Below are 12,373 nucleotides of genomic sequence, written 5' to 3'. Positions count from 1 at the left end.
TATGATTTTTAAGGTCAATTTGCAAGCTTGTTGCGTGCTGCAGGTGGCAGATTTCTGGAGGTCGGAGATGAGAAGTGCACTCACCTGGTGGTGGAGGAGAACTCCATTAAAGAGCTTCCCTTTGTGCCATCTAAGAGACTATACGTTGTGAAACAGGAGGTGAGGACCTGCTCTCTGTTCTGGCAGTTTCTGTGTCCTGTTCTGCATAAGGGTGGATGAAAGCCAACAGCTTAAAGTTACTTGGACTGCTTAATATGACTATTAGGAATCCAGTGTAAAAGGCATTTGTGTATCTCATTGTATACATACAACTGGTTTGAATTATGCGAATCACTGCTCCCTGAACAGTATTAGGCCTGTTACTGTCAATTACATTAGCGATCAAGTAATCTATAAATTATTGTGCCATTTATCAGGTAATCAGAGTTTTTGAAAAAGCTTGGTCCAAAATATAACATACCTTCATTGGAAAAGATAAACAAGGAAACAAGTAAAATAAACAAGTAAATAAAACTGAAGACAACCCAAAAAGAAATAAGTTATTAATATCTACTGTTAACTTTATCTTTGTTTTAAGTGGTTTTGGGGAAGTATCCAGATGGATGCCCGAGCTGGGGAATCTATGTATTCCTATGAGAAGGTAACGAATATAGAAAGTTACGATAGACATAGCTTTTAAACATGACAGGATAATATTTACTCTTACTCTCAATTGTTCTTTTTTTCAGTCGGAGAGCCCTGCAATGAAGAAGGCTGTGTCCCTTCTTTCCCTTACCACGCCCACCAGTAATCGGAAGCGACGACGGCTGCGGGACACTCTGGCCCAGCTCACGAAAGAGACTGAGATTTCACCCTTCCCCCCACGCAAAAGGCCTTCAGCAGAGCACTCACTGTCCATGGGTTCCCTACTGGACATCTCTAACACTCCAGAGACCTGTAAGGCTCTGGCAGGTGAGTTAGAGAGAGACACACAGGGCAACCTATTATTATGTACTGTCAGGTTGCTCAGTACTTGACCTCCATGTTGAACTTTTGCAACCCCAGAGGTTCTTCAGCTCCAACATCTCTGTTGGAGTTAAACAGGACTGAATGGTAACGGGCAAGTCCTGTAGCGCAGGCTGAAAAAGACGTGTGTGTGTGTGTGTGTGTATACATGTGAAGGCAGGCAGAGCAGAGTGTGAGGTTGCACTGTTGTTGCAGAGCGTAGCACTGAGGGCAGGCATAGACAGCGAAGGCCAGTAAAGAGGAGGAGTGAGTGGGAGAGAAGGAATAGGACAAGCAGGGAATGGCCCTTCCACTGTACCAGCACTCCACAAAAGACCTCAGAGAAGGACATGCACTTCCAGTGCTCAGACAGGCCAGCTAAGCATGCCCAGCACACATACACAGAGCTCTCACTTGACGACTCCTCCCCAAAGTCAGGGAGTCTGTGCAGCCAGCAACCTCAGTCAGGCTCAGCAGGTGACGTCAGGCTGACCCAAGAACAGCAGAGAGTATATTTCAAGTGCTTATGCATATTTAATAGCTCTTTCAAGTAAAAAGAGGTTGAGAATCCATTAGATATTTGGTTTAGTAAGTTTCAATCCATGCAGTAGAAGTAGAAGTGAAAATCAGCTCTAGCTTATCTGTGGACCGCTTACTGCGCAATTCTTATAATAAACTGCAATCAGTAAAACCATGCGAATGGAATCTGAATATTCTATATTGAAGGAGGATGAAAAAGTGAGGGGAAATATGTGTGTGCTGTCAGAGATGATCTTGCTCACCTCTCTACATGCATTGATGCATTTCAGAGAACGCCAAGCCCTCCAAAAGCTCCACACCGGTCCTGCCCAAGCAGTCGGCAAGATGGCAGGTATCCAAGGAACTGTACCAGACAGAGAGCAACTATGTGGATATCCTGGCCACAGTTCTGCAGGTCTCTCTCCCACCCTTTCTCACTCAGTTCCTCACACACGCAGACACACACACACACAATGGCAATCCACAGTGCTTGCCTGCGGCCTTATCGGGCTGTACCAGTGCTCCAAACCAGTGAGGGAGAAAATGAATTAGATTTGTGTTACAGTGGAATGGTCAGCACAGCCCACTCAACATCCAAACACCTGTGCCCCATGGAACCTGCTTTCTCTCACAGATACACACTTACACACACTAACTCACACACGTAGTATCCAGAAATGATAGATGAGGTTCATAAAGATTGCTGCAATGTCAACATCATTAGAGCACACTGATCGTCCCTCTCAATTGTCACTATTGGTTGAAATATAACAAAGTCTGCCTGACTCTACAGGTGAAATGCTCAAGTTGATTATTAGTTTGATTGTTAAGCATCCGAAGAGGCTCTTGCCTGCCTGTAGGCTTTAATCATGAGCCTTTTGCACCTTTTTCAGCTCTTCAAACATCCGCTGGAGAAGGAGGGGCAGGTGGGAGGGCCCATCCTGGCTCAAGAGGAGATTAAGACCATCTTTGGCAGCATCCCAGATATTTATGAAGTCCATACCAGGATAAAGGTGGGCAGACAGCTGTTTGAACTTGTGATGGCGCAGGTAAGCCTGCTGACTCATCCAGAGTGGATATTAATGCTGATGAATGTCTTTGGACAGGCGGACCTGGAGGAGCTGGTGATGAACTGGTCGGAAGACAAGAGCGTTGGAGACATCATTTTGAAATATGTGAGTGTGACAGAGTTGTGATCTTCATGTGTTGTGATCTTCACAGTGGGTCTGTGCTGGCAGCAGCTTTGTGCCTTTGTAATACCCCCTCCCTTTCTCTCTCCCAGTCTGGAGAGCTGGTGAGAGCTTACCCACCATTTATCAACTTCTTTGAGATGAGCAAGGAGACGATTGTGAGGTGTGAGAAGCAGAAGCCGAGGTTTCATGCCTTCCTAAAGGTATAATTTGTTTTTCTCTGTGTCTGCAAGCTCAGAGAGTGCTCTAGACCCACTGCATCCCTCACTTGGTTTTTTTCCGGTATTCCTTTTAAAAATCCCGTCTAGATCAATCAGTCCAAACCTGAGTGCGGGCGACAGACATTGGTAGAGCTGCTGATTCGTCCTGTGCAGAGACTACCCAGTGTTGCTCTCCTGCTCAACGGTGAGACATGTGCGCACACACAGGCACATTCTGTCAGATATTCTTAAAATCTGTCCTCATAACATTTCTTTTTCATTTATTTGCTGCACTGTACTGTTTTAGATATTAAAAAGCATACCTCTGATGATAATCCTGATAAAGACACCCTGGAAAAGGCCATTGAGTCCCTCAAAGAGGTTATGACGTGAGTCGCTAAGTCTATTTCAGATCATTTTCTCATGGTGTACGTTCCATGTTCTTCCCTGATCAAGGGCCATGTCCTGAATCTTCTTTCTGCTCTCAATTCAGCCATATAAACGAAGACAAGAGAAAGACTGAGGGCCAGAAGCAGATCTTTGATGTGGTTTACGAAGTGGATGGCTGCCCTGTAAGTCGCTTGTGTGTTTACTCACCCGAGTTCTATGCATGGTGACGATCCGCTAATCTCTAAATCACAGTGCCGGCACGTCGTTCCTATCCTCCGTGCAGTCAAGCTTACATCCCTATTTATTTCACTTAATTAAACAGTGCACTCCTTTGTGCTCCTCTCTTTCTGTCAGGACTTGTAAAAGCTTTGCATCTTGTGTAGTCAACGTTATTATCTTGCTCTTTTCTTCTTTTAAATCCTGTACAGAATGTATTGATGTACATCCATCTTTTTTGGAATCCCCTGTTTTGGATCAATCAGAGAGATTGTGACTCATTAGAAAGAGGCTGTGAATAAGCAAGTCTCTTCTTGCCTCTTTGTTATTCATAATCAAATGCAATTGAGGAGAGCGATGAAGCAGCTAGTCTGGTATGCATGTTGTATATTTGTATTTTGCAGGCCAATCTGTTGTCGTCTCATCGGAGTCTGGTGCACAGAGTGGAAACTATTGCTCTGGGAGACAAGCCTTGTGACCGTGGCGAACATGTCACACTCTTTCTCTTCAACGACTGTCTGGAGGCAAGTTCACACTTGCACTCATTAAGAAATGTATCTTAATTTTGCCTCTGTCGAATAATTATACATTTTATAAAAAGTCACTTGATGATCGTATTTTGCTTCATGTGAATTACCTGACAAGGGAAATCTTGAACCTGTGCTTGTGGTTGTTATATGCAGTATAAAATGAAATGTGCATTACTCATCTGTTTGTTGTTTAATGAAGATATTCTATCAGCTGACAAGCATTGTCTTACACACGGTTATTCCTATTAACAAGTTTTAAATGTGCCATCTTTGTGAACATGCAGTACTATCAGAGACCACCATTCATTTATTTAATTTTCGGTCAGAATGGCCATTAAGTACAAGTTATTGATTTTACAGTAGAAAATTCTGAGCTGATTATATATAAGATAATCCACTTGCATAAATAAGGGAAAGGTTAAAGGAAAATAAGTGGGGGACAAAAACAGGAGTTTCCAAAATTGGGATTCAAGAAGGTATTAAACTATAAAGAAAACGGGACAAATGTGCGAGACCTGGTAGACTACCAAAACTGTTACCTTTGGGTGAACGTAATTAAAATGTTCATCTTTGAGAGAAAACCAAGCTTCACTATTGCTTCAGATGTGAAAAAATCCATCTTTCTGCTGTGAGAACACAACTCAGCAGTGAGTCTAAAAGTGTATGTAGCTGTCAAGAAGCAGTTACTGGGAATGGGAAATGAACAAAGAAAAATAGAAAATTTTCAAATCAAAGAAAGAAGTAGCTGGTGTTCTGAGAACAATGGACTGACTGAGCCCAGACCTCAACATAATTGAATGTGTTTGGACTTAAATGGATTGAAGCTGAAAATGCAACCAACTAACTGTACGTTCACATTTCTTGTGGGTGTGTTCAAGGCCGCTCTTGTTGTCGTGATGGGCGTGTACACTGTGAAGCTGCTGACAAGAAAATGTAAAATATGTACTATATTTATTGCCGTTTTGTGTAAAACGTAAATGAACCACTGCTAGAAGTTTACGAGCTTATGAGTTTCTCTTCCATTTTTTGCGCGAGACGGCTGGGAATAGGTACGAAATGCTGGTACGAACAAAAGGTTCATAGAGCAGTCACTGGGGACCTTGGACCCCCATGTCTATGATCGGTCTGCGGATTTTGTTTGAAACAAACATTTTAGATTGTCGCTTGACGTTATATCACGGCTACAGATTAAGAGGTCTCTTAGGAAATGACTAGTCGCCTGTCACTACGTCACCTGCAAGTGTGAATGTATAGTGGAGGCATGGAACAATCTCCCTGCAGATTTCTTTAAAAAACTGAAAGCAAATCTCTTAAAACAAATGGAAGCTATAATAAATGCAGAGGGTGGACACACTAAATACTCAAAAAAATAATATATGCGTATGTGTTTTCATATTTTTTTTTTGCTAACGCTGAAAAATGAACTTCCTGGTGGTCTCTGACTTTTGCACAGTACTGTATGCATGTGTACAGACTTTCCTTTATGTTTAAGGACCTCCCCAAGACTGCACTGTTCGGTCAACACCATTTCCACCCCCTCTGCTTTTATCATCTCCCAATTGCACGCTGTGTCCAAAATGGTCCTCTAATCACTATACCCTACATGCATAATCTAGATAACTATATAAAAAACTGTTATAGGAAACATATAATTTGTGATGGTAGTAAATGATTTTGGACACTACGTCATACAGGTTTGCTATTTACTGTGCAACAGCAGATTCTGTCGAATAAACACTAAGTGCCATGTCACCAGTTCCCTATAAATACTGAGTTTAACTGCACACATGAGAAGAGCTTACTTACACTTGTTACAAGTATGAAGAGAGGTCTGTGGAGATGCTCTTATTGTAGCTGGGCTATCTTCCTCAGATAAGTTGTGTGTGAATCTTCAAACAAAACAACATGGTGTATTATGGGTATTCCTTATTCCCTAGGGTGTATCGGTTGAACACTACCGTCGTGGTGCATTGTGGGATTGTGTGAGTGCACTGGATCTTCTGTGGACACCAGTACAAAATGGCACTATGTAGTGAATAGGACAGTTTCGGATCCAGCTACAGACTTTAATGTTCCATAAGCACTTAACTCAGTTTATGGTAGGGAGGAGTGGGGGTAACAAAAAGAAGGAATAATTAATGCATGTGCAGTCCATGCTTGCTGACTCTGCTGCTCTCTGTTTCCTGATTAGTGTGGGGTCGTGTTTGATGGGGCGGGGGTTCGTGTGTGCTGTGGCTGTCCTGTTTGCCCAGCTTTAGGTCTGGCGTGTTAATGAGGGAGGGGAGAGCTGGGGCTCTATCTGCTCAATTATTCATCGATGAACTCCTCTGTATTCATATCTCTCGCTCTGCATCTTGCCGCGTCACTTATCAGGGCCCTGTGCCGTAGGATTAAAGGGCCCCTAATGAGCATGGGCATTTAGCTTTAGAACAGCATAGATCAATGATTCACACACTTGACAGCCTCCATGTACACCTACTGTATGATAAGCTGCATTAGGCATATGCAGGAAGTGATTTTATTTCTTGTGTGTGTGTGTGTGTGTGTGTGTGTTTTGTGTCTAGATTGCCAGGAAAAGGCATAAGGTGATCAGTACATTCAAGAGTCCAATGGGGCAGACGCGGCCGCCGGCCCAGCTCAAACACATCGCGCTCATGCCTCTGTCTCAGATCCGCAGGGTGCTGGATCTGCAAGACACTGAGGGTGAGATCAGAATCAACTGCTTTGGACCACCTGCCTCTAAACATATATCTGCAGTCTTATTCCCCCTACATGGTCTTCCACTCACACATTCCTGCTATGCCCCCTACCAACACACAGCTACTGAGCACCCAGAAACTACACCCTCGTCAAAAGTCTTGGAGGAGTACTCGCCGTTACCTTTTTAAAGCCTAGAAACATATACTGTTCTGCACTGTAATGACAGTTAGCTTTACTTTCCAACCTCAAACCTTCTCTTTCTGGGCTTCAGAGCTGCTGTCAGGTTAACTTGCATTTGCTGTGGAACTATTGGGATAGTAGCGTGCTTCTGTTGAATTGCCAACAAGTGAGTGCCACTCAGAAACACACAGGCAGAATCGGTGTGCTTTTGTACCGCTTAGCGACCAGAATATTTTTAGAGGACTGAATTGGTAGGAAAGAACAGTCTGAATGTCTCACTGTTTCATGTTCCACTTTTCCAACAAGCTGTCTGGCCAGTGAAAGACATTCAGAAAAATCTTACATTGTTCAGTTGTAATGGGTCTTTACAAATCAAAATGTGCACATTAACCAATAATATAAACAGTGACAAAATAAAGTGTACTCATTGTATTTGAGTTAGATAGTTCTGTTGAGCTGAATTAGAAGTTTCATCCAAAGAAATAACACACAGAAATGAATATTTAAAATATACCTTTTCATACAGGAAGTAGAGATGTGCGTGGGTACTCAAGTGTTTGCTTAGTCGTTCCACATACCAGTATTGAGATACTGAAATCACATTTGGGTATTTGTTATGCTGCATCACTGATGGTCAGGAAGAGAATATACAAGCCAACAATTCAGTGGAATGGTGTAATGGTTTAATCAGGATGTAAAATATGACAGTTCTGTATACTATAAACTTAGTGTATTGTACTTTGCTACTGTGGTACTTAATTGCCTTAACATGAGCATTTTGCCAAGGATGTATTGCTAAGGTTGTGATTGAAAAGGCAGAGGTAGTGCAACTGTAACTAGACCAACAATTCTAGAGTTAGCTAGAACCGAAAACAGTGAACAGTGTTCTCAGTGTTACTTCAAAAAACTAACATGTTGACACATTATTCACTGAGTAGAATAAAACCTAGGTAGTAGCTCACCAGTTATTATGTACTGCTGAGCTGGTTAGTTTTAGTGCTTTAGCTTATCCAAAGTGGCAGCCTCTATTACTCTAACCTTATCAACACAAAAACCAGCAGTGACCAGAAAATTTTGTATAATAAAGCAAATGTACACCTCAGTTTGCAGCTAAATGTTCTCTCTGTGCTACTGTTTTAACCTAGTACTAGTGCATCAATTTACCCTGTTTGTGTAAGAACTACAATATCTTACCAGCCAAAGCCCTTTTTGTCCCTGCGGTTAACCAAATATCTGTTCATTAACTCTTACAGGTACTGGAATATCAAAATTAGACAGAATGCAAAATCATCCCTAACAGAAAGTAACCTCTGTTTTCAAATGGTTTCAGTGAAAGCAGCTCTATCATTTTGGAATATGACGGAATATTTCAAATCCTTAGTCATTGTTGATTGTGTCATGCATGGTATGGGCAAACAGTTGGGAAATTGCGGCAACTCTGGGAAAAGTTTGGCTTCTGCATTTGGCTTCCCATTAACTAACCAACAGCAATCCACCTACATCAACTAGCCTAAAATGTCTCCTTACCTGTATTATCTAAACTTGAGTTTGTGTGTGTGTGTGTGTGTATGTTTGTTTGTGTGTGTTTGTGTGATCTTTTCTGGATGTATAGACTGTCAGAATGCCTTCGCCCTGGTCGTGCGTCCCCCAACAGAGCAAGAGAACCTCCTCTTCAGCTTTCAGCTCACTGCCGAAGACACTCTCAAATCAGCCTGGCTGAAGACTCTCTGCCGCCAAGTGGCCAACACAATCTGCAGGGCCGATGCGGTGAGTGCACGTGCTGGTTGGCCCTACCCCCAAATGACCCTCTCTGTAGCTTCCCTTGTCTAGAGGCTGACAAGGCCCCTAACGTAATTATTTATTTTATTAGGCCCCGCTTCGTTTTATTACAGCAACAAATTAGGTGGAGCGCATGGGCCTTTTTGGTGCTGGTTAATCCTATTAGATTGTCCAGCGTGGTTAAGCTGGAAGACAGATTAATGTAATTAGAAGTGGAATTGTGCTTGAACTTTGCACCTCGGAGGCAGATGGCTTTATCTACATGCTGCAGCGCCACAGGTCCCTCGTGCTGATGCCTGAGTGTAGGCTCAGACCTGCCAAACGGCATGTGTAATTGGCTCTAGTCAGACAGATGTATATATTTCCCTTTATAATTAAAGAACAGTTCCACTAAGCCCTGCAGGTGAATGTTGGTCTGGCTGACCTGCACAAACAGGGGCCTCCACTAGGTGGCAATGAATACCTCCTTTAAATCTCTCTCACACACACTGTCTTTTGACATGGCAGCAGAATTGCTGTATATTTTATTAAATATTGGGCATCTATTGAAAACAGGAAGACCTGATTCAGTGCACTGATCCCGACTCCCTTCAAGTCAGCACTAAGGATATGGACAGCACACTGAGTCGAGCCTCCAGGGCCATCAAAAAGACATCAAAAAAGGTAGGGTGGGAGTTGTGTGTGTTATTTTTTAATTTATTTATTTTTATTTTTTTTTTTGATTTTGTATTTTACAAGTAGCAAATTCAGTTGGTCAGTGGTACAAATCATGTACACAACAAAAACACATGGCCAAAAGAGCATGTTTGAAAGGGAATTCCACAGATTTTTGTTGTTTGTTTGATTGTTTGTTGTTCCTGTTGTTCTTATTGTTGTTTTTTATATATATTTTTTAAATGTGCCAAGGAGCATTGGTGCTCATGAATGAACAGGAGCACAGAAAAATCTGAACACAAACTTAAGATGAACTTGTTTTTTTACAAATGTATTTATTTTTTTATTTACTGCTATTTTACCATGATCAACATTTACATATAAAAGCTGAGAAGACACATGTAGACTCAGTGGAAATTTTGGATGGTAAATAAAATGACTATGTGCATAGTAGACTTTGTGACCCCTGGTTCCTATAACCAACATCGTAAAGAAATCTATCTTTTCTCTAGAGTGCACCATTTCACATCAAACCACTCTGAATGACTTTTGCATCTCAGTGACTGAATAAAGTGTACCAAAATAAAAAGAGCGTTTGACATGACTTCTACAGATTGGATACAGTAGTTAGTTTGTGTGTGTGTGTGTGTGTGTGTGTTCATTTACAGGTCACCAGAGCATTCTCATTCACTAAAACCCCCAAACGTGTGATCCAGAGAGCTTTCATGGCCAGCAGTACCCCAGATGACAAGAGCCCTGGCACAGGCCCTGATCACATGTCCCGAATGACTAGCAGCTCCACACTGGCTGTAAGTATCTCTTGCTCTTTTGGCTAATTAGGTGTATTTTAGGGCTACAACAAATATTTAATGATATTTGATCAATTTTTCTATATTGTCCAAGCTTGTAAGGATTACCTGAACAACATTTTGGAACTATCTTTTCCAGTCATTCAGTATTTAACGTGTTCCTTGAATGTCAGTGTTTCTGTTTTTCTTTTTTTTCTTCTTTTTCTAATACACACAATTAAAAGTATGTCTTTGTCTCAGATGTTCTTATACATTGCCATCTACAAATATTGGTGCCACTTGTAATCATGAGCGAAATGAGCTGTAAAGAAATTGAATTACTTATACTTTTTGATCTTTTATTCAATATATTAGCAAAAATCTAACCTTTATTTAAGGTTTAATGATTGGAAGAAAAAAACCTACATCTTGTCATTAAAAATATTTTTTTTAAATCGGTGTCCCACAATTATTGGCACCCTTAGAAATTCCCATAAGTGAATCTAACTGTATATTCCCACTAATAATTTTTATGATTAAGTTCACCTGAGTGATTAGGAACACTTAAATGGTTAGCCATGACTTCCCGATTCACTGGGAAATATGAGATGAAACACAGGCCAAATTCCTTCAGTCATCCATCGTCATGAGAAAGACCAGAGAAAACAGCAGTGATGTACAACAAAAGGTTGTTGAGCTGTTCAAATCAGAAAATAGTTACAAGTAAATAAGTAAACAATTCCATTTCCACTATCAAGGCAATAATTAAGAAGCTTAAAAGAACTGGAGTTGTTAAGAATGTGCTGGGAAGAGGACCTATGTCTGTATTGACCCCACACACAGTGAAGAGCATGGTTCGAGTGGACAAGGAATCTCCAAGGATTACAGACAGGGAGTTGCAAACATTAGTTAGTTCTTGGGGTCACAACTTCTTCCAAACTACAATCAAACACCACCTATGTAACCACAAGTTGTTTGGGAGAGCTGCTGGAAAAAAGCCTCTGTGGTCAAGGACCAACAAACTCTACGCTACTGGAACTTTCAATGGGACTGTGTTCCATGTTCAGATAAGACCAAAATAGAGATTTTCAGCAACAAACACCAGAGGTGAGTTTAGCGTGGACACTAAAAATAGTTATGTAGAAAAGTACCCCATCTCCACTGTGAAGTATGGTGGTGGATCTGTGATACCTGGGGCTGTTTATCTTCCAAAAACCTGACTGCGTCAGCCAGGAAGCTTAACCTGGGCCATAGTTTGGATCTTTCAGCAGGACAATGATCCCAAGCGCACCTCAAAATCAACACAAAGATGGTTCACTGACCCCAGAATTAGGGTTTTGCCATGGCCACTACAGTCCCATGATGTAAACCCCATAGAAAACCTGGGTGACGAGCTGGAAAGGAGAGCTCACAGTGTGAAGGATCTGGAGAGGTTCTGTATGGAGGAATGGTCTCAGGTCCTTTGCCATGTGTTTCCCAGTCACATTAAGCGTGGTAGGAGAAGACTCAGAGCTGTTATCTTTGCAAAAGGAGGCTGCACAAAGTATTACATGAAGGGGCGCCAGTCATTGTGGCACACACAGACTTGAAAAAAATTATTTCCCAGTACGATTTATTGTTGTATTGTATTTATTGTACCATTGTACTTCAAAAGAGGTTAGATTTTTGTTAATATTTTGAACATAAGATCTAAAGAATAAGCAGTAAAGTGTTTTTTTACAGACTGTTTTGCTAATGTTTACCAGGGGTGCCAATATTTATGGAGGGCAGTGTAAGTTTGGCCGTGTGGATAGCCGTTTCTTAACGTATCATCTTGAGTTTCACTTTTATTGAAATACTGTTAAATAATCTTTTGTTAAGTAGAATATAGATTAAGGCTCAATAACATAAAATGTAGTGATAGATAATACTGCTAATTTGGCTAATTTTGAAATGAAGAAAGCAGTCTACTACTGCATAAAGAGCCTTTTTGGAGCTGAAAGAGTTGGTTCTTATTGGTGAGCTTAGGTAATTGATTTGACTCACTGAAAAGAGCCAGAATGCCCATCACTAGTTGTGCGAGTGTGCCTGCTGCTTTTCACTGCATTTTTTAAATAGCCCTGATGCATAGCAGATATGCGTAATGAAGTGGTAATCTTCCTTTAAAAGGAAAGAAATGGCAGCATTTTACTCGCACTGTAGAATTGTGGTTTACCACTTTTATGAACTCTCACACCTTCGTGAGGAAACCAAAGTTTTGTGTG

The 12,373-nt window shown here is 41.4% G+C and overlaps 1 protein-coding gene across 3 annotated transcripts in view; it reads left to right on the top strand.

Annotated features, from left to right (window-relative positions):
- The window catches only part of ect2 (epithelial cell transforming 2), a 29,731-nt gene that overhangs the window by 7,854 nt on the left and 9,504 nt on the right, over nt 1-12,373 (top strand). For all 3 annotated transcript variants that reach the window (XM_036587310.1, XM_036587309.1, XM_036587308.1), the window contains 15 exons: nt 44-159; nt 578-640; nt 729-951; nt 1,794-1,918; nt 2,397-2,516; nt 2,610-2,678; nt 2,786-2,896; nt 3,002-3,098; nt 3,201-3,282; nt 3,387-3,465; nt 3,904-4,023; nt 6,594-6,732; nt 8,522-8,676; nt 9,244-9,351; nt 10,011-10,151. In XM_036587310.1, the coding sequence (XP_036443203.1) occupies nt 44-159; nt 578-640; nt 729-951; nt 1,794-1,918; nt 2,397-2,516; nt 2,610-2,678; nt 2,786-2,896; nt 3,002-3,098; nt 3,201-3,282; nt 3,387-3,465; nt 3,904-4,023; nt 6,594-6,732; nt 8,522-8,676; nt 9,244-9,351; nt 10,011-10,151 (1,748 nt within the window). The remainder of the gene's footprint in view (nt 1-43; nt 160-577; nt 641-728; nt 952-1,793; nt 1,919-2,396; nt 2,517-2,609; nt 2,679-2,785; nt 2,897-3,001; nt 3,099-3,200; nt 3,283-3,386; nt 3,466-3,903; nt 4,024-6,593; nt 6,733-8,521; nt 8,677-9,243; nt 9,352-10,010; nt 10,152-12,373) is intronic.

Source organism: Colossoma macropomum, unplaced genomic scaffold, assembly GCF_904425465.1.
Source record: "Colossoma macropomum unplaced genomic scaffold, Colossoma_macropomum, whole genome shotgun sequence".
Lineage (NCBI taxonomy): Eukaryota > Metazoa > Chordata > Actinopteri > Characiformes > Serrasalmidae > Colossoma > Colossoma macropomum.
Note: the sequence above shows the minus strand (reverse complement) of the source record. Positions and strands in the feature narration are given on the sequence as shown.